Genomic DNA, 23307 nt, shown 5'->3' on the forward strand with positions numbered 1-23307 from the left:
TATGTTCACTCCACGTTAACTGATATTCTCTACCAAATACCAGGATGCACTGCTGGTCAGACTGGTCTCTTCCTGAATCTGCTAGAAGAAAATGCTCAAAATTTGTCGGACTGTACTCATAATAGGAATACTCCTCAGGTATAATTATTGCCTTGCGAGATTCTGGATTGGCCAGTGCTCTTATTAAAATTTTAGGATTATTAAAAAAATTAATGATGTATACTTAACTATGCAATAAATTCTCTAATGTTTTTTTTTTTTATGTAAACCCCAAACACGAGAGGTATTAGAACCTATAGTACTTAGTACCGTGCTTAGGTTGGAGGTTGAGAAGACAAAAGAAGATATTAGCATTAGTAGAGGCATTTGATGCAAGAAAGCAAGCTTATGCAGCATCAGCCAAAAAAAAAAAAAAAAAAAAACCACTTCCACTTCACCCCTCTGTTCGTTCAAAATACCTGTCCAGCTGAGCCTTAAACTTAGGCTATCAACTTCCGCGACGAGGGATGGAAGTCTGTTCCACCAACCACCCGCTGGCTAAAGGCAAATTTCTGCACGTCTATCCTACATCTGTCTTTCCTCAATTTGAATTTATGCCCTCTCAGGTGATTATTCTGAGCTAGAAGAAGAATCCCATCAGCATTGAGCATGCTCAAATGATTCAAGGCTTTATACACCTCTATCAGATCACCTCGCTGGTGCCTAGTCTTCAGACACTGTAATTTTCAAAACTTAAGCTCTTTCTTCGTAAGAGCACCCCTTTGTTCCATTCACTAATCTTGTTGCCCTTCTCTGTACTCGTTCCAGCAGCTCTACATCCTTCTTGAAATGAGGCCTCCAGACCTGTATACAGTACTTTAGGTGTGGCCTGACCATTGCCTTATACAAGGGAATAATCATCTCCTTATCCCTGCTAGAAAAATTCTTATATATCATTGACAATACACCATGAGCTACTCTTGCAGCCCGTCTGCACTGCTCAGAGAACTTCATATCTGCCTGCACAACCACCCCAGGTCCCTTTCATTCTCTACCACTGTCAGTGTAGTACCACAGAGTTGATACGTTGCTCTGGGGTTGCTGTTTCCCATGTGTAGTACTTTACATTTGTCAATGTTAAACTTCATTTGCCACCTCTCAGCCCAACTGCTCAACCTTTCCAGATCCTGTTGCAGTAGCATAGTGTCAGTAGTGTCCTTGACAACCCTGCCTATCTTTGTATCGTCTGCAAACTTCGATTTTTTGTTGACATTGGACTTGAACTTCTGTAGACTGTGATTTTTCAGGAAATACGTATGAAGGAAGGTTGTTCCAGAAAACGGCAGTTGTGAATGAATAAACGAGAAAGATGAAAAGTTGGTTCTGTGAGTTTGAAGTTGGACAGTAAATGGATGTTGGCTGGTGGAGCCATGTGTTCAGACTGTTTTGAAAGAGAGAGAGAGCTGGAATTATAGAAGCCAATTCAGAAGAACAGTGCTCACGGAAGTATCTGAAGAAGAGGCATGCAGCAGAAACAGTACGTCTATGAGACAGCGAGTGGAGAGTCCTGTTAGAGATGAATCATTAATTAACCTAACTGCCCTCTTCTGAATGGAATCAAGAAGCCTGAGAGAGGTTTTGGGGGCACCACCCCAGATGTGGGAACAATATTCCATGGAAGGGTGGATTTACGATTTGTACAGAGTGAGCAGCTGTTTGGAAGAAAAGTAATGCCGAGAGCAAAAGAGAAAACCAAGTTTTTTAGATGCAGAAGAAGCAATATTTGTAATGTGCTTGTGCATTACAAATATTGCACATTCAATATTTAATGTAATCCCCAAAAGAGATATATCATTTTGCCTAGAAATCTGAGTGTCACTAAAGATAAGCATGGGAGCAGAACAATCCTTTTTGCGAGATATAAGACAAGACAGTTTTAGAAGGGTTGAAATCAACTAAGTTGTCTTTGCCCCACTGTGAAATTACCTGAAGATCGGCATTTACGGAATTGGTAGCAGATATTTGAGAAGTTGAAGCTAATTGAGCAGGACAAGATTTCTCAAAATGGAAAGTGGAATGCAATGTGCTATCATCAGCAAAACTATGGATAGGATTTCCAGTCAATGGAAGAAGGTCATTAATATACAAGAGGAAAAGAGTGGGGGAAAGAACTGAACCTTGGGGGACACCGGCATTAGTGGAGAAGTTAGAAGACAGAGCCATCTACCATCACGCTCAGTGAGCGATCAGAGAGGAAACTGGATAACAATTACTAAAAACAATTGACAAACCATAAGATGGAAGCTTGTTTAGAAGACCTTAATGCCAAACATGATCAAAAGCCTTTGAGATGTCAAGAGCAACTACTTGTGTTTCACCGAACCTTTCCATTGAATTAGTCCATAAATGGGTAACCATAAGCCAGAATATCACCAATGGATAGACACTGACGGAATCCATACTGGCGATCGTTCATCAGACGGAAGGTTTCTAGGTAGTTTAAGAGTTGGCGGTTAATTGATTTCTCCATTACTTTAGAAAGAGTAGAAGTAATTGCAATGGGACGATAATTGGATGGAAGGGATTTGTCACCCTTTTTAGGAACTGGCTGGATGTGAGCAAATTTCCAAGAGAAGGAAAAACACCTTTGGAATAAGAAAGTGAAAAAAGGCGTCAAAGAATAGGAGTAAGTTCAGGAGCACAAGTTTTGAGAACAAGTGGAGAAATACCATCGGGACCTGGAGCTTTCTTAGCATCAAGATTCGTCAAAATCCTTCTGACATCCTTTTGACGGAAGCCACAGGTGGCATTGAATGGAACGTGTTGGGAATAGTGGGAGGTGTTTTTCCAAGATCATGAATGCATGAGTTGGAAGAAAAATGGGATGCTAGCAGGTCAGCTTTATCCTTGGCTGAAGTGACAACAGAACCATGTGGTTTGGACAGAGGTGGGAGCAGAGATGGGCAAAAGTTGCAGCGAATAGCTTTGGCAAGAGACCAGAATGCTCGGCTACCATTAGGGCAAGAAGCAAGTTTTCTACTCTTAGCCTGTTCAAACTCTAGTTTGGACTGATTGATAACTGCTTTACAATTGTTGCGAGCTTTGTTCTAGGCAGAAAATGAAACTGAAGAATTAGAAATAAGCTAATTACGATATGCAACATTCTTCTCTTGAACAGCCTTAGCACATTTATTGGAAAACCAAGGTTAGATAAAGGACAAGATTTTAAAGTGGCGTGTGGGATAAAGGATTCCATTCCTTCAAGAATAATTTCACTGACACGATCTGAGCAAACGTTGACATCAGAAGTTTTGAAACAGTAATCCGACCAAGGAAAAGAAGAAAAGAAGTCTCGCAGCTCGTCCCATTTTGCATTCTTGTAATGCCAAACGACACGAGGTTGGGAATAGCCATGAGATAAAGGCTCCATTGGGGAAGAGACAATCACCAAGTTGTGATCTGAAGTGCCTAAAGGACCTCTCACTTCGACCGTGTACTTAGAAGGGTTGTTTGTGAGAAAAAGATCAAGCGTGTGGGCTGTATGGTTAGGATTGTCTCGTATTTGATAGGATACTATGATGCAGTCACAAAAGAACTGGATGCAGGGAATAACTTTGATATTATATACTTGGATCTTAGAAAGGCTTTTGATACTGTTGCACATGGAAGACTGCTGCACAAATTGGAGCAGTGTGGCATTGGAGGCAAATTGCTGCTATGCATAAAGGGGTGGTTGAGGGGGAGAAGACAGAGAGTGGTAATCAATGGACACTGCTCATCGTGGACTAATGTTATTAGTGGAGTCCCTCATGGTTCAGTATTGGGTCCATTATTGTTTTCTGTATTTATAAATGATATTGATGATGGTATATCAAGCTTAATGTCCAAGTTTGCAGACGATTCGAAGGTTGGCAGGGTTGTCAAGGACACTACTGACACTATGCTACTGCAACAGGATCTGGAAAGGTTGAGCAGATGGGCTGAGAGTGGCTAATGAAGTTTAACATTGACAAATGTAAAGTACTACATATGGGAAACAGCAACCCCAGAGCAACGTATCAACTCTGTGGTACTACACTGACAGTGGTAGAGAATGAAAGGGGCCTGGGGGTGGTTGTGCAGGCAGATATGAAGTTTTCTGAGCAGTGCAGACGGGCTGAAAGAGTAGCTCGTGGTGTATTGTCGATGATATATAGGTAATTTTTCTAGCAGGGACAAGGAGGTGATTATTCCCTTGTAAAAGGCAATGGTCAGACCACACCTGGAGTACTGTATACAGGTCTGGAGGCCTCATTTCAAGAAGGATGTAGAGATGCTGGAACGAGTACAGAGAAGAGCAACAAGATTAGTGAATGTAACAAAGAAAGGCTTAAGTTTTGCAAATTACAGTGTCTGGAGACTAGGCACTGGCGAGGTGATCTGATAGAGGCGTATAAAGTCTTGAATGGTTTGAGCATGCTCAATGCTGATGGGATTCTTCCTGTTGCTCAGAATAATCACCTGAGAGGGCATAAATTCAAATTGAGAAAAAAAAAACAGATGTAGGATAGACGTGAGGAAATTTGCTTTTATCCAGCGGGTGGTTGGTTGGTGGAATAGACTTCCATCCCTTGTCGTGGAAGTTGATAGCCTAAATAAGTTTAAGGCTCAGCTGGACAGGTATTTCGAACGAACAGAGGGGTGAAATGGAAGTGGTTATTTTTTATTTATTTATTTATTTATTTTCTTTTTTTTTTGTTTTTTTTGGCTGATGCTGCATAAGCTTGCTTTCTTGCATCAAATGCCTCTACTAATGCTATTCTTGTAGGTAAATGAACAATCTGTGCAAGGTCATTAGTATTTTCAAAAGCCTCAGCATCTCGACCAGCTGGGTCAGTGTGACTAGAAAACGGAAGCCAGCTTGATTTTTGAACATTAAAATCACCAAGGAAATTACCTCACTGTTAGGAAAGGTGGTTTGGAGAAAGTCAAGTTGCAAAAAGAGGAAGTCAAAGAGCTCCAAGTGATTAGTAGAGTTGAGAGAACAGATGAATTTGACAGAATGAGGTAGAGAGATTTTAAGCCAGAGAAGATCGAAAAGAGGAGATTCCAAATTACCAAGTCTCTGACAGGGAAAACCGGAACGGACATATGCACAAGTACCACCTTTGACGCAAAATGAATCTTACAGGGAATAATTTGGGCAACTGAGATAAGCAGTAGTTGAATCAACTGATAACTGAGATTCTGTCAGAAAAAGGTCATGGGGTTTGGCAGACTGGAAGTGGAAATGGACATTGTTGAGATTAGAATTTGGACCGCGTATATTTGTGAAATGAATTAGGAAGTGCTTGGGAGGTTTAGATATTTTCGCAGATAAGCTTACTCCAATAGTTTGACAATTTATGGTATGTTGAATAGTAAGAAAAATTGGGTGGGACATACTGTATGAAGTAATGAAATTTTTGGATATGGCATACACGTGGTAAGAATATACCCAGATCCTTGACATAACGTGGCCTCGACAATGTTCCCCGCATACACACTACTCGGACTCCCTCCAGTCCCTATCTGGCAGAGTAGAGGTAGCAAGATTATACACTAGCTGATCCGGGTTGACCTAGAGAATTACCAATAAGTTCGGTTTGGTGTACTAACTAGCGGCCGGCCTGCGAACACCATTTTAGAGCTGTACCCACGAAATGTAAGGAATATTGGATCTCGCCACGCCGTTCATCATAACCTCAAAAGTCATCAATCATACTGCATGATGGAAGAGATAGGGAAGGGTTGATCGGATTAATGTGTGTTCCATTCTAATTAATGTGTGTTCTTAATAAATAACATATTGCACTAATATATTTGACTTAATAAATTTCCATTAATAAATTTATAATAACCCTAAAGAAAACATGTATATATTTTCTTTTCAAAATAATTTTTTGTTGCTGAGTTTACTGTTCCCGAGTTGACCATTTCTGAGCCATACATCCCCAGTCTAATAAGATGCTTCATGTGTGAAAAGTATGGCCGTTCCCAAACAGTATGGAAAGGAATAGCTGTTTTTGCCACTTTTGGCTCAAAAAACATTCTGATAACGAATGCAATGCACAGTCTCTTCGGTGTGTGAACTACAAAGGGGACCACCCTTCTTCTTCCAGAGACTTCAGTATATGGAAAAGAGAGAAGCAGATTTAGAAATATAAAACTGAACATAAGGTTCCATACGAAGAAGTTAAAAAGCAGATACCATTTTCCCAAGTGCTGAGAACATATTTTATTTTTTTATGAGAATCCCAAACACGAAAGATATCAAACCTAAAGTACTTAGTATTGTGCATTGGTTGAAGAAGTATGGGGATGACGTTGACTAGCTGCATAACCAAGAAGATATCAGACCACTTGGAGAGCCAGAACATCATGGCTGAGCAGCAGAAGGGTTGTAAGCAGAGGATGCAAGGAACAATTGACCATTAATGCTTGAATTATGGAGCAAGCCTACCAAAGCACTACATCGACTACCACAAGGCCTTCAACTCCTTGCCTTGTAGCTGGCTGATAGAGACACTGAAGATCTACAGAGTCATCCTGACAGTGACACACTTTCTAGGCGCAACCATGGCAAAATGGAGGACCACCATCAAGGTGGAAAACAGCATGACGAGGCCAATACCATTCAGAAGAAGAATCTTCAAGGAAATGCCCTGAGTCCCCTACTATTCTTTCCAGCACTGAACCCTGTATTCACCATGCTCATTAACAGTAAGTGCGGGTATACTCTAAAAGAAGAGAGGAAGAGCCTGTACACCCTTTCTTACCTATTGCACATGGATGACATCAAACTGTGTCGCAACTAAGAATCAATTCCACAGCTGCTTCTGATCACTGATTGGCGCACGATAGCCTTAGATGCTGATGCGCCATTAAACTTGCAATAACTAACTATCTGATCACTGAAGGGTTTAGCACTGACATCAGTATGCAATATAGCCAAGACAAATGAAACATCCATTAATTTCAGCAAGGACATCCAGTTGGACTAAACTACTTGCTGAAGACCTTTAAAGAGACTGAGGCCACAACAAAGGGAGAGACCTACAAATATCTGGAGATGATCAGGCCTACCAGTTAAAACATAAAGAAATCAAGGCATGCCTGACTGAGAAATACATCAGAACCTGAAAAGATTGCTATAATCAAAGCTGAATGGTGGGAACATGGTCACAGCTGTAAATGCTTATGCTGTCCCTGTACTAACATAACCCTTTGGGATGATAGATTGGCCCAACGCCAAGCTGGAGGAGATTATGATATCATCCAAGGTAATGATGACCAAGTGACACCCCCCCACCCGAAGTCAGTCCTCGAGACACTGACAATCGCCTGTAAAGGAGGAAGGGGATTGACTGACCTCATTTAACAAGAAAATAAAGTGATTAAGAACCTGTGGGATTACTTCCAGAAAAACACAGCACCAAACTAATAAGCCATAAGAAAGATAAGACAAATGGCACCAACTGTCAACCTCAAGAGGGCCACACTCACATACACAGAAGAAATGAAAGATGGGCGAAGAAGAAAACCCATAGCAGACACTACTATGACCTCCATGATGACTGCATAGATAAGATGGCTTCAAACGCTTGGCTCACAAACTGAAGGTTCTTTCCTGAGACTGAAGGAATCATGCTTGCCATCCAAGACTAGGTAAGCGATACTAGAATCTACATAAAATACATCACCAAGGGGAGCTCAGAGTAACAGATTACACATGTCGACAATGCCACTTGGCCTCACGAACAATCCAGCGCCTCACTGAAGGATGCAGAGTGATCATCACTCAGACGGAGTACTTGGTCACAGGCATGACCAGGATATCAGAAGCCAGTGCATAATTACCATCTGATCTAAGAAAGTTTGCCATATTACAAGTACGAGACCTCTACTCACAGACGATACTGGAACCATTCCATCATAACAGACAAGACAATCCTGCACAACAGACCACACGTGACCCCCATGGTCAAAAAGGAATTGGCTACCTATCTGATCCACTTAGTGATGCCCAATACCAGCAACTCTCAGAAAACATATGAGGAAATGAACAGCAAAACAAGAAATCAAAAATATGGAACATGTGGTGAGCATCGCAATCATCATCTCAGATACCAGCATGGTGCCAAAGAGCCTCCAAAGGACCCCAGCAATGATAGGCCTCCCGGAGAATCCTTACATGAATATTCAGAAAGGCGCAATCCTGAACACCTGCAGAATAGTAAAAGAGTTTCTCGACTAACAGTAACAATAATAATAGTAACTGGACACAACCACCCACACCATGCACTTGGTATCAGTACCTCTCATGGGGTGGGAAAAAAATCACATAAAAAGAGAAAGTTTTTTTATAATAATAATAATAATATAACAACAATAATAATATTAAAGTGCCACGATGGCCCAATGATTACAGCACTGGACTACTAGCCTGATGGCTTGAATCCCACCTTGGTGGGTGCAAATGCATGTCTCTCACACTGGAAGACCAGGCCTGACATAGCCGAGTGGTCAAGAGCTTGAGTGCACTCGTTCTTTGAGTAGACCGGGGTTCAAGCCCGTGCCTGCTAAATACGATTATCATTTGTATTGATGATTTTATTGTAAACTCCACTGACGTGGTCGTGACGAAGTATAAACAAGAACATAATAATAATATAAAAAGAAAAAATCTCAGATTCTGCATCAGCAGATTTACCTCCCTCAAAGGTCAAAGTTATGGCTAAGGCAAATAGTGGCACTATCTTGTTTCACTCTAAAGAACTAACACCACTGTAAGCCAAAGCTAAAAGGTCCACCATGAAGTAAAGTAATGAACACAAGGGAAGGGCAAGGCTCAAGCCCAAACAACTGGAAGGGCTTCCTCCACAGCTGTTCTAGTGACCACCTGGGAAGGAAGAATACACCAGTGCATGAAGTAGAGCATTGAATACATTGAATACATTCGTCATGCAAACACACTATGAAGTAACAAAGATAGAGGCTGATATGACTGTGTACAGGACTAGGCTACATATGAAATGGTTGGAACAATTTCAGGATGTTCAGGTCACCGAACAGCAAATACCAGACTAGAGAAGGATATCATCATGTAGAGTCTGATAACTCCTGAAATCTTAGAAGAAATCATGCAGGATGTGAGTGATTAACTACAAAGAACAAAGAATATGGAGAACATGTAACCATATGAGGAAGAGCAAGAAGAAATACATTCAGAGCAGCTGAAGTAGAAACAGAGGTTATGATATCCAGAATAGAAGATGAGTGGAAGAAGGCCTTAAAAGAATTGGACGGAATAGACCCCACCAAGACCCATGCCACACCAAAACAGAGACCTAATAGAATCTATGGCTAGTCACAGACCATCTCAGTCGGCAAATAATGCCACATTACCTCAGTGCTCTGCCGCAGGCCATCCAAGATATACTGTGTGGATGGCCTGCAGACCAGAAGAAATGAAAAATCAAGGCACTGCCTGCTTGGAAAAGCAGGCTTCTGCAGAAGATAGAATTAAGAGTCAAGATAGGCCATAGGCCAATTGACAGGGTATAGGAGTAAGAAGTTGATTTGAAAAGTGAAAATCATCCTCAAGAGGGATAATGTCCACAACAAAACCGAGACCAAAAATCAGAGAATAAGAGAATACTTAAGCACACTAAAGCAGAATCTCCTTGTACTCAGCAATAAACTATGCCGATAAAAAGGTAGCTTCCAGAGGAAAATAAACAACAAGAGTCTTCGATTGAGGAGTTCAATCGTCTTCAGCTTGGATGGTCAACATATGGAGCAGTGAAGTAAGACATGACAGTTGCACCCCCTCTGGTAGAAATAGAATGAAAGGACATGCAGGAGACAACAGAATGGACGATTCGGGAGGAAGAAGTACAACAATCAATCAGGAAGTCTCACAACTGGCAAACCCTAGGAATAGAAAACACCCACGACTACTGGAAGAAGAAGCTCACTTGTACACATAAGCACTAAGCAGAGCAGTTCACCTAGATGATGTGACTCAGTTTCTTACTCAAGAATTCACATACTTTAAGGCTAAGGATCAAGATGCGTGAAACCCAGCGAACTACAGACCAATAACCTGGTCTTAATATACAAGATCTTGACCAGCTGTATAACTAAGATTAGTAATATATATATAATAAGTATCTATATAATATCGGTGTAGATACACCATAGATAACTGTTGAGAAACTACGATGGTAATGTGAGATGCATCATTTGCTCTGTATCTCATATTGTGCTCTTCCTTCACAACGAGTTGCCATGGTATTTCACTACCTCTAATAAGTAATGCTTCACTAATGGAGAAGACTATTGTTACTTATTCTTAGTGAGTACCGCCACCCAGACAGCACTACAAGTAGTCACAGCAAGTCTGACTTCTTTTAGGTATTAAACAGTTGGATTTATATCTTCACCTAGTCTGGAATATAGTGAAAAATGTAAAACTGTCCTACAGCACTGGTGATATGGGCACATACTCCCACTGGGGAGCAGAGGTAACTCACTTTTGTGACTGTAAGGTCAGTATTTTTAATTACTATTCTGTAGAAGGACACCTGAAGTGTATTCTATTATTTTATAGCCTCTTGGGTATCCCTGAACCCTACCCATATGTGTGTAGTGGTCCTGGAGTACCAAGATATCTATATTATTTTCTTCTAATTTGAGTTCGATCTGATCTACAACAGCTCTTGCTCTTTGAGCATTAAATTGGATGAGATTTAGAGCACTAGGCACATTTATGTTTTCAGTCTGGCACATAGTTGATCCTAGATTGTGTAAGTTTTACCAGTTTTTTTTTATAACAGGGGCATTTATCATCACTGATACTATGAATATAGTCAGTCAGCCATTCTGCCTTGCCTTGAGACTTATCTTTGCAATTTTTGCAAAACCATGGCCAGCTACTGCACAGTGACCACAAACACAGATTCTTTCTGACTGCAGTTTCTGGCAATGTGACCATATTTATGGCAGTTAAAGCACCTCTGTTAGCTGGTCCATCCAGCATAGATTCTCTGTTGTCCCTGCAATACCTTCCAGATTTTTGGTGTAATTTCTGCAATTATGTTGAGCTGTCCATTCCTTTATTATGATTATTATTATTATTATTATTATTAGCCATATGGTACAAGGAAACCTGAGGCTTATGCTGTTCCGGGGGGGGGGGAGAGAGAGGTAAATTGGAATCGCCAAGAAAGAGAAGAATGATGACATCCAGCTCAGGACCCTGGGTGAGCCAAGCCCATACTTAACGGATGTGAGCCCCTTTTTGTTTTTTGTTGCTCTTTTCAGCAGGAACTTAGCAGAAAATTCATCTATTATCATTTCGTTGTTAAAGTTTTTGAAGTAGATGTCCATCATGAATTCTTTTTTTATTACTGACACAGGTACATCAAAGATTATAATATTTGGGTTTTCTCAGGGAGCAAGCCCAGTTTTTCCACCTCAGGATGGTTTTCTATTTTTCTTCGAGGTAGCAAGCAAAGTCAATCTTTGCTTGCTACCTCGATCAGGACTTCATTATTCCTGATTTTTTGCATGTTGTTTATCTTTATTTCTCTTAGATGAGGCCTCAACTTTATTACCACTGTGTCCTTAACTGCCTCACTGGTTTTATGGGTAGAGTCACTTTTTGCTTTCAGAATAATAATATTGCTTTCCTTGTTTAGGTTGCTTAGTAGCTATTTGTTTAGCTCTAGTTATGCCCTGTTTGCCATTAACCTTTGTGGCTTGGGCATAGGTTAATGTGTTCATTGTTTTTTTAGTTGTTGTTCTCCTCAGTTGTAATTTCTAATTTTGATTTTAACACTTGGTTCTCTATGTTTAATTCGATCAGGCACTGCTCAAGCAGTGACCAACAGTTCACTATCTGCAGCCTAATTGCAGAAGTAATCCTGTTGGTTTGCTTGTGCGTATATTCTTCTAGATACACTCTTGTTTCCTTTGCCTGTTTGATAGGGTCAGTTAAATTTGTTGAGTAGTCTACTTTTAGTTCTTCTGTCTTTTGTTGCAACTTTGGAATTTCTGTAGTTTCTTGATTTTTCCCTTTCCTGCCCTTCTTAATACTGAGGAGGCCAGCTATCCAGTCCATTACCATTTTCCTCATTAATAAGGGCTTTCTCTCCCTGAGCACTTTAACTTCATTTTCAGAGGAGTCTCTTAAGTCATTATTCAAGATTTTGTCATTATTTGATTTTTCAGCCATAATTTCTGAATTAAATACACTTTTGTAGCAATAAGTCAATTGCTGATGTTTTAAGTAGTGATTTGAAGTACTTATTTCCACTGTAGTCCACTAGAAGTCAAAAATCACAATTTTCCACCTGAATGTGATAGTGAACCTGAAGGATTACTTCCAGAAAATCACAATGCCACTCTACCAGGCCATAAGGAAGATAGACAAGCAGGATACCCCCCACTCAACCTAAGTGAGGAGACCTCCTGCCCAGATGAAACAAGTGAAGCTAGAAAGATGGGCAAAGAATACACTGTGTGACAGACACTACAGTGACCTCATTGATAAAATTTCTTCCAATGAACAGCTCACAAGTGGGACGCCATTCTCTGAGACTGGAGAATTCATGCTTGCCATCCAAGACCATCCAAGACCAGAATTACAGAAGATATATTGCCAAGGAGCCCAGAGTGACAGATGACACATGTCAACAATGCCATCCTCCATCAGAAATGATCCTCCGCATCACCACAGGACAAAGGGTACAACCCAGAGTATATTCATAGTCAAGAACAGATAGCCAGGTTGTTACATTAAAAACTAGCGGGGAAATACTGCTTGATCAAAGGAGTGTACCGTATTACAAATACTAACCCCAGGCCATACTGGGGACCCCAACCCACAAGCTGTACTGGGACCCTGCCATAACAGTAGACAAGACAATCCTGCACAACAGATTGGACATAACCCTTGTTGACAAGGAGGAAAGGGCTATCCATCTGATCAACGCTGCAGTGCCCAATACTGGCAACCTCTAGAAACCCAAGAGAAAAACACAGGAAATACACAGACCTAAGACAGGAGATAAAGAAATGTTGGCATATGCAACAAGTAACGGCCATCTCAGTCATCATGTTACTCATCAGTATGGTGCCAAAGACCCTACACAAGAGCCTAGTAGCAATAGGTCTCCCAAAGAACACCTACCTCTACAAGAAACTCCAGAAAGTCACAATCTTGAACAGTAGGATAGTTAGCGAGTTCCTTGACCAACAGTAATACTGGACATAATAACCACACTGTGCATTTGGTACCAGTACCCGTCAGGTGGAATCCTCACACTAATCAGCGAGAAATAATATAATAATAATAATAGATCACAAAAATTGTACCGTACTACAAGTAAGAACCCCAGGCAGTACTAGAGACCCCAATACACAAGCTGTACTGGGATTGCGCCAAAATAATGGACAAGACAATCCCACACAACAGACTAGATATAACCCTTGTCGACAAGAAGGAAAAGGCTGCCTATCTGATACATAGCAGTGCCCAACACTGGCAACCTTCAGAAAACCCATGTGGAGAAAATCAGGAAGTATGCAAACTTAAGGCTGGAGATCACAGAGATGTGGCACATGCAACAAGTAAAGACTATACTGATCGTGTCAGCTACAAGATGGTGCCAAACATAACAACCTAGCAACATTTTGTATCCCTGAGAAAACCTATGAGGAACTCCAGAAAGCGCAGTCTTGAACACCTGTAGAATAGTCAGAGAGTTCCTCGATCAACAATAACACCAGAGATAGCAACCACACCATGGTTGTTATGTCAGGTGTACTCCTGTGTACTTAGTAGCGATATCCATCACAGTGGAACCCCCCAATCAGGGGGAAATAATATGAGCAGTAATAATAATAATAATAAAATCATAAAGCATTTAACTGGAAACAATTTCGATGTATAAACCCTTTCAGCTGGCTCTTGGTCCACTTAAAGCTTTACTAAAACTTTTACTTTTGGGTGATGGGCTACTTATGAATATATAAATAAAGGTGATGCAGAGTAATTTATCTTCCTTACATCATTTAACCTTATTAATACTAATATTATTATCAGAAGCCACAATATGTCGGTTTTATCACACTCTTTTGTGATTATTTTAAAATTTATTTAATTTGTTCTCTTTCTTTAGAACATGTCCAAGAACAACTGGAGTCTTTGCAGCGCTCTCAGTCTCTTGAGGAAGTCCAGAGACTTTGTGATCAAGGAAATTACCAGGCTGTGGTTGATCTTCTTGTGTTAACCTTCAACCATACGAGAGCTGGAAATAAAGTAATTTTAATTCTTGGTATAATGTAATTGATGAAAGTACAACAGGCCCCCGTTATAATGCAGTTCGCTTTACGCTGATTCACTATAACGCTCTTCTTATATTATAACCCCTATCTGACTATAATGCTGTCACAGATCACTATAACGCTCTTTTACAGATTGCATTTTTGGCATATTTAACGAAATCGTTTCATTTGATGGAGTCTATAGCTTGAAAATGAATAGCAAAACGGCATTAAAACATTTCCCACGCCGACTTGAGAAATTTTCTCGCACACTAATTTAATTGCAGTACAGTGACTTGTTACGTAGTTCCAAGATCAACATTTTAAAAAATGATCAAGTATACTGCTTGTAATATTTGCGTTATATGCATTTATCCGAAGTCTAGTCATCACTCAGTACCGTATTAGACATCGCGCGAAATGGACAGTTTACTTGAACATTGTATCATAATTAATGCAACCAACGCAGCTACATTTTCGAAGAGTTAATAATGGCTGATAAGAATGAAAAAGCAACAACGTCTGAGCGCAATACAAAGACTATAAAAGTAAGAAAAAGACCGAATTTGAAAATCAAATTAGACGTTTTGAAGCGAATCGATTCCGGTCAAAGACAAGCGGATGTGTGCCATAACTTAGGACTTGCAAGTTTAACTGTAAGAATAATTATAAAAAAAATAAAGAATTAATTTTAGCAGCAGGAAAGATAGCTGTTCCACTGCAAGCAACTAGGGCTAGGCCGGCTATTAGGATTGAAATGGAAAGACTTTAACTAATTTTATTGAAGATAATATCCAATGCAGAATTCAGTTAAATTAAATATTATTTAAAAAAAAAAAAAAAGAGAGAGAGAGAGAGAGAGAGAGATTAGCCAATATGATGATCTGAAGAAAACTCACCTGAAAAAAAAAAAAAAAAAAAATGTGGAACCATTTAAAACTAGTAAGGGCTGGTTGAATAGATTTAAAATCCAGAGAGAAGCTGCAAATGCAGAAGGAGCCAAAACTTTCAAAAAACAACTTGTTAAAATTATTGAAGAGGGATATTAGCATTAGCATTAGTAGAGGCATATGATGCAAGAAAGCAAGCTTATTCAGCATCAGCCAAAAAAAAAAAAAAAAAAACCACTCCCATTTCACCCCTCCGTTCGTTCGAAATACCTGTCCAGTTGAGCTTTAAATTTGTTTAGGCTATCAACTTCAACAACAAGTGATGGAAGTCGGTTCCACCAACCAACCACCCGCTGGCCAAAGGCAAATTTCCGCACATCTATCCGACATCCGTCCTTCCTCAATTTGAATTTATGCCCTCTGAGGTGATTATTCTGAGCAAGATGAAGAATCCCATTGGCATTGAGCATGCTCAAACCATTCAAAGCCTTATACACCTCTATCAGATCACCTCGCCGGTGCCTAGTCTCCAGACTCTGTAATTTGCAAAACTTAAGCCTTTCTTCGTAAGAGCAACCCTTTGTTCCATTCACTAATCTTGTTGCCCTTCTCTGTACCCGTTCCAGCAGCTCTACATCCTTCTTGAAATGAGGCCTCCAGACCTGTATACAGTACTCAAGATGTGGCCTAACCATTGCCTTATACAAGGGAATAATCACCTCCTTATCCCTGCTAGAAAAATTCCTGTCTATCATTGACAAGACACCATGAGCTACTCTTGCAGCTCGTCTGCACTGCTCAGAGAACTTCATATCTGCCTGCACAATTACCCCCAGGTCCTTTTCATTCTCCACCACTGTCAGTGTAGTACCGCAGAGTTGATACGTTGCTCTGGGGTTACTGTAGGTGTTACTGGTTACTGTACAAATGTAGTACTTTACATTTGTCAATGTTAAACTTCATTTGCCACCTCTCAGCCCATCTGTTCAACCTTTCCAGATCCTGTTGCAGCAGCATAGCGTCAGTAGTGTCCTTAACAACCCTGCCAACCTTTGTATCATCTGCAAACTTGGACATTAAACTTGATATCCCATCATCAGTATCATTCATAAACACCGAAAACAACAACGGACCCAACACCGAACCCTGAGGAACTCCACTAATAACATTAGTCCACGTTGAGCAGTGTCCATTGATTACCACTCTCTGTCTTCTGCCACTCAACCATCCCCTTATCCATAGCAGCAATTTGCCTCCAATGCCACACTGCTCCAATTTGTGCAGCAGTCTTCCATGTGCAACAGTATCAAAAGCCTTTCTAAGATCCAAATATATAATATCAAAGTTATTCCCTGCATCCAGTTCTTTTGTGACTACATTATGTATATGTATATACTTCTGTATATACATATACATAATATTCTGTATATTATGTATATACTTCTCAACAAGTTTTTAACAGAGATGAAGCAGGACTTTTGTTGAAACAAATGCCTAAAAGAAGTTTCATATTGATAGAAGAAGAAAAAACATGCCGGGTTTCAAAGCGGCGAAGGATCGGTTGACTTTGTTGGGTGGTAATTAAACTGCGGGGGATTTAAAATTAATACCCCTTTTAGTTTATTTGGAAGAGGGCCAAAGTTCAACCCAAAATCGACACATTTTTCATGATTAAATTCATCAATTAAATTAAATCAATTTAGATCAATTAAATTCATGATTTTAATTGAAATTGTAAGTTTAATTTTGATACGTAAGTAGTTACCACATAATTATATATGTATGTAATGCAGAATATTTTATATGTACAAATATTTGAATATTAAATATTTTAATTGACATTTGTGCATCCTTTCACTACCGTTTATTATTGATTAGGAAATATCCTATGGCACCGACCACAACTCACAAATACCTATATTACCTTATGGGAATGTGGCGCTCGCTTAGCGTGGATTCACATAGCGCTCTGTTTTTACGGAACAAATTATCAGTGTTAAGCGGGGGTCACCTGTATATTTATATTAAATAATAATATGACATTTAAAATTTAAATCTTCAGTGTACAAGCTATCATTTTATCATTGAATCACTTCATCTCTCAAGTGTTAATAATTTATAAGTAAATAGTTTTATTAATAATATGGTCTGCTAGGGATAAATTCTTAATCAATTATGCATTTATTTTTAAAAATAATTCTAGTTCAGAAATACCTTTAGATACCACACAATTTGAATTTATATACCTTTTGATATATAAATTCAAATTGTGTGGCATTTAGCATACCAAACCAACTCCAAATGGTTTTCTTATTAAAGAGCATAAGAAGAATCCTGAATCTATGGATGGGGTCATAATTTGCAGTTTTGCCAATAATGGGGGATTACTATTTCGTATTATGTTTTATTGGTTGGGAATGATGCAAGGAAGCAAGCAAGCTAATGAACATCAGCATAAGGAAAGAAAAACCCTCCCACATTACTTAACCATCCTCTAATAATTTATTTAATCCTGCCTTAATTTTTTCAACACCAGATGGATGTTTTTTCCAACACTTGATTACTCTCTCTCTCTCTCTCTCTCTCTCTCTCGCCAATAGCAAATTTTGCAATCTATCCTACAACCATCCTCTCCAATTTTAATTTATTTTCTTATGTGTGTTTGTAACAGTTGGAATGATTTATCATTAGAGACCTGGAACCATCTGGTTTTGCAACAATTTCGGATAGCGATTGAATCATGAACCAGCATGACTGGTTCATGGTAATGGCTGAGTTTCATAAATTGAACAAGAGCACCTTCAGTGCCACAACCCCAGGGAAGAAACCATATCAGAAGTGAAGAAAGCATGATGGAAAGCAACTTTGAAACTTTGAGAGCAACTTCTTATCACTACTTAAACACTTGAAACTCTTTCATACTCCTATGCTATTATCAGTAAGCAAAGGTAAATAAAGGTGATAAGAAGTACTAAAGAAAACAATGTAGGTTTAACCAAAAAAATGTCTAAAAATCTCCCTTTTAATAAATTTATTTCTCCTGTTTTTTTATTCGAAATCATTTATGCGAACTTCATTTTTCCCCACTTTTTCTATACCATTATAAATTAGTTTCATTTTTATTTCATTATAATATTTTCATTTTTGTGTTATTTCATGGTTGAATCTATCTGTTAAAAATACTTCAAATTCGTTTATGTGAGCACAATTAATTTAACTCCAAGGGCTCACATCTGGTGAGTATAAGTTTCTCAAACCCAGGGTCCTGAGCTGGATATCATCATTCTTCTCTTTCTTGGTGATTCCCTTCTACTCTCTCTCTCTCTCTCTCTCTCTCTCTCACTCTCACACAGGCTAACTCGGAAATTTTTTTTTGGCTGTTGCAGCATTAGCCTCAGGCTTCCTTGCACTATGTTTAGTAATAACAGTAATAACTAGGGGGTCTGCCCGTTGCTTGCCAACCCCCCGTGCGCTTTTCTACATAATATGTAGAGGTATTATTATTATCATTAGCCATATGGTGCAAGGAAGCCTGAGGCTGCTGCGCCAGCCAAAAAAAGAAAAATACTAAGTTACCCTCAGAGAGAGAGAGAGAGAGAGAGAGAGAGAGAGAGAGAGAGAGAGAGAGAGAGAATCGCCAAGCCCATTCTCACCAGATGTGAGCCCCTGGTGTTGTATGATGGAGCGAGTCAAATCTTTTCTATGTAAAAGACACGCCTGTCAAAACGCACTGATCGATATCTAATCTAATATATAAAAGAAAATAGAAAGTATAAGAAAAAAAAACTATAAAAAGTAAAATTGTGTAAATGTTGAGTCAATGAAAGTTATTAATTGCATGTTCTAACTTAGCCTCTTCACCAAGCCCTTAGGGGCCTCATGATTAACCAAGCTGACGTCATGTTGTAGCTTTTCCTAGCTGGCATGGTGTGGCATGCTGACACTGGCCATTAGGGTAACCCCCAGGCCAGTGTAGGACAGAGCTGCAAAAAGCAGTCTCCACCATAGGAATCTCTTTCCCTATGTTCTTTTATTCCTGCCACATGGTGTGGTTGAGTCACCTAACCTAACAGTATTTCTTCTTTGGGACAAAAAGCCTAGTAGTTTCGACGATTACTTGCTTGAATACTTCCCATTTAGAATTTGCTGTTGGTAACATCATCAATTGTTGTTGCCATTGTATAAAATTTTAAAATTGTCTGAGACCACTGTAGTCAACTTTACAAAAGAAAAAACCCCTGCCTTTATCCCTGATGGTAATCTAATCTAATCTAATCTAACCTCTAATCTCTTGGCACAAGCACATTACAAATATTGCTTCCTCTTCATCTGAAAAACTTGGTTTTCTCTTTTGCTCTCGGCGTTACTTTTCTTCCAAACAGCTGTTCACTCTGTACAAATCGCAAATTCTCCCTATCATGGAATATTGTTCCCACATCTGTGGTGGTGCCCTCAGAACCTCTCTGAGGCTTCTAGATTCCATTCAGAAGAGGGCAGTTAGGTAAATTAATGACTCATCTCTAACCGAGTCTCTCCACTTGCTGTCTCATAGACGTATTGTTTCTGCTGCATGCCTCTTCTTCAGATACTTCCAAGGCACTGTTCTTCTGAATTGGCTTCTATAATTCCCACTCTCTCTTTCAAAACAGTCTGAACACATGCCTCCACCAGCCAACATCCATTTACTGTCCAACTTCAAACTCACAGAACCAACTTTTCATCTTCGTCATTTTTTCATAACTGCCATTTTCTGGAACAACCTTCCTTCCTACGTATTTCCTAAAAATTACAGTCTGCAGAAGGTCAAGTCTAATGTCAACAGATATCTTCTTTTGTTTTGTCAACCTCCTACCCAAGAACGGTACTAAGTACTATAGGTTCTAATACCTCTCGTTTGGGGTTTACTTAAAAAAAAAAAATTCTGTCCTGGCAGAAGTAACTTCTGAATTAGCAAATGCTCTTTTTGCACTAAAGCTGCTTTTGATTAGAATCATGTCCCCACCACCCCTTCTGTGTTCCCTTTCTTTCCTAAGTACATCGTACTTAATTCATAAAGTACTGACCAGTGCACTTGTGCAATCTAAACTAGATTACAGGGTTTTGGGTATACATGTCTTCCAGGCTCATTGTACTCTGATGGCTGGATCCTTTCCACCGTGAAGCGATTTTCTGTATTATTCTGAACATCTCTTGTCCCGAGCCTCTGTGCCAAAGTAAATTAACTATCACTTTGTTGGAAACAGTTCTCTATAGTACACTCTCACACTGAAATCCTTGCCACACCAACCCACGTGGACACCTGTTGTCAAACCACACTAGCAGTGTCTGTACAAAACTCAGTTTGTCCTCCAGCCATTCAGTATTTATTTCCAGGATTCACTTTTTTAGTGGTATTCCTTTCCAGGATTTAGCATGTTGGACAGACAACTTGTGTAGTCAAGACCCACTAATTAATGCAGGTCGTACACCTTTGAAATAGAACAATGGATTATTAACTGACTCATTTGTCCGCCACATTTTAGTGGCTATGGAACATAAAATAGCTAGATTTAGAGACATGACATAGTGTAAAAAAAAAAAAAAAAAACATTATGGAAATCATAAAGTCTCGAAACTTTATTAGACATGTTGGAGAGACAACTTGTGAAGGTCAAGACCTGCTAATTTTAGCAGGTCTTGACTTATGTTTTTTCGATTAGCGGGTCTCGACTATACAAGTTGTCTGTCCAACATGCTTAACTAAGTTTCGGGACTTTAGGATTTCCATAATGATTTTTTTTTTTTTTTTTTTTAATTGCAGGATTTTGATGTCACAAATGAGGTTGCCCTATAATCAAGTTAATTCCCTCAATTCTGGCTTTTTTTCCAGTGTGCTCAGGTGATTTTAAATCAGAAGTGTCCAGCTGTCTTCCCAGACACTGCAGTGACCAAGCAGACCCCCCCTCCCTGACACCTTATATGCAACACATTCACTACAGATTTAGCTACATTGGATCACATATAAACATGTTACCACTGAAAATGCATTATGTTTGCTGATTCTCATTTCATTCCATTTCATTCATGGATACCTCACCATGGAAGTTCATTCCATGGTGAGGTATCCATGATGAGGCATGATTTGCATCCAGTCATAAGCTGTCAGGCATCATTTGCCTATAGTGATGTTGTGTTAATACTAGTACATCAAAATAAGCAGCTGTATATTAATTGTAATTAGTCAGCTGAATAGAATTATATTGTTAGATGCATACTAGCCAGCAAAGTTGCATAATATGTTTTCAAAATTATATTTTAACTGCTTATTTTTTTGGATGTAGGTTAGGGATGGGGGAATACCAGAACGACATGCCCAGTTGCTCTTGTTACAGAATTCATTGTGGAAGTTGGAAAATTATAAGGTTAGTTTTCAAAAATGATTTATAAATAATATCAGTAGAAATTTTTGTAATTTAACATTTTGAATTTTCCTAAAAATACAGGGTGTGGGACACCATCGAATGGTGCTGTGCATGCTGTTTTTCGACACTCTTGTCTCAGTTGACAATCTTTAAAGAGATTTTTTGTGGGAGTTTTGCATAAATGACCGAGGATGGCAGTGGCTGTGTCATCATCAGTGGCCCTTCTCGAAGATCCAATGTGTGTGGTTTATCTCTGTGGATATTGTTTTCCTAAACTTTGCAACAAGTTTGTTAACACAGCTCTGTGTTATTATCTTGTGATCTAGATTCAGTCTGTTAAATTCTGTGGAAATCTTTTCCTGCGAGAAGAATTATCTGGATTTGTTCTTTCTTACTCAAAGACATCTTGGGGGACTGCAAAGATGAAAATTTACAAATTAGTTATTTCTCCTAATGATTCCAGATGTATGGGACACCCTGTATATCACAAATTGTAATTATGTGTTTATCATGTTATTGCATAGAGTGCAAAACTGAAAGAAAGCTGAGAGTAGTATACTTAGTTATTTTGTTTTCTTAGTAACCTATCCCCACCTGCTTTAGGTCATGTCAAATTGCTGTCTGCACAGTGTAACTATCTTTAAATTGTGTTGTTGCAACTTTGACTGATTGTGCAGCAACAAAAGAATAAATTGAAAATTAAATTTTGGATAGTCGTGTGAGGTGTTCACTATAAAAAATACCAGACTTAAAAGAAATAATAGAAAGTAGAAAAATAAGAAGGTTAAAGGATATACAGAAGTTGAAAAACAAATTTTCTCGCTTTGTCGGACAGGTTATTCAGATGAGGAAGGAAGGTATGGCAGTTATCAATCAGTAATCCAAGGAATTGTGTGGTAGTTGCAAAATGGAGAGATTTACCATTAATTTTTATGAGAGGAGGACGAGTTGGTGAAAGGGTGCCTTTGAAGACCATCATACAAGTTTTAATGCGAGAAACAGTATGTTTGTTAAGCAGTGACAATCAGAAAGTTGTTGAAGGACAGAATTTGCATTTTCTACTAATGAATGGCAAGAATTTCCATAAAAAATGAACTAAATCATCCACGTATGCAAGTGATGAATAATTGGGAAAACCTTTAGCAATCATTGGTCGAGAACAAGATTACAAAACAAGGGTCCACGAATAGACCCTTGCGGACATCCACATAAGGCTTTGCGAAACTGTGTGAAAATTTGATGTAAACTTAAACAGATCTTTCTGAAAAATAATTCCTAAGAAGTTTGTATAGGTTAGCAGGGCAGGTCAGAGTTCTGAGTCATTTGAGAGCACTCTCCCAACAATGAGAGTCAAAGACGCCCCCAAAGTCAGTAAAAATTGCTGGGATGTATTTAGAAGGCGATTCATTAATGAAATTCAGAAGAGTAACAAGGGCTTCTTGAGCACCAACTTCAGAATGAAAACCATATTGATTACTAGAATAGCTGTCTGTGTTCTGAAGCAAAGCCAGGATTCTCTATGAGATCAATAGGTTTTTAAGACTGGGGAAGATTAGGAGACTTGCCAGGTTTCGACAGAATTCTTAAGATGGCAAATTTCCAGGAATTTGGAAAAACAGACCGTTTTAAACATTTATTATATAGATTTAGAAGAACTTCTGGACAGCAGGAGTGAAGTTTTAGAA

At 39.1% G+C, this 23307-nt stretch overlaps 1 protein-coding gene across 1 annotated transcript in view; it reads left to right on the top strand.

The window, feature by feature from the left end:
• Nucleotides 1–23307, top strand: part of LOC150075707 (calcineurin-binding protein cabin-1-like) — a 1104404-nt gene that overhangs the window by 457762 nt on the left and 623335 nt on the right. The window contains exons 22-23 of the mRNA XM_090388624.1: nucleotides 14187–14326; nucleotides 21542–21622. Of these exons, the coding sequence (XP_090244750.1) occupies nucleotides 14187–14326; nucleotides 21542–21622 (221 nt within the window). The remainder of the gene's footprint in view (nucleotides 1–14186; nucleotides 14327–21541; nucleotides 21623–23307) is intronic.

The sequence above is a fragment of the Mastigoproctus giganteus genome, chromosome 14 (assembly GCF_048544385.1).
Source record: "Mastigoproctus giganteus isolate SK-2022 chromosome 14, ASM4854438v1, whole genome shotgun sequence".
Taxonomy (NCBI): domain Eukaryota; kingdom Metazoa; phylum Arthropoda; class Arachnida; order Uropygi; family Thelyphonidae; genus Mastigoproctus; species Mastigoproctus giganteus.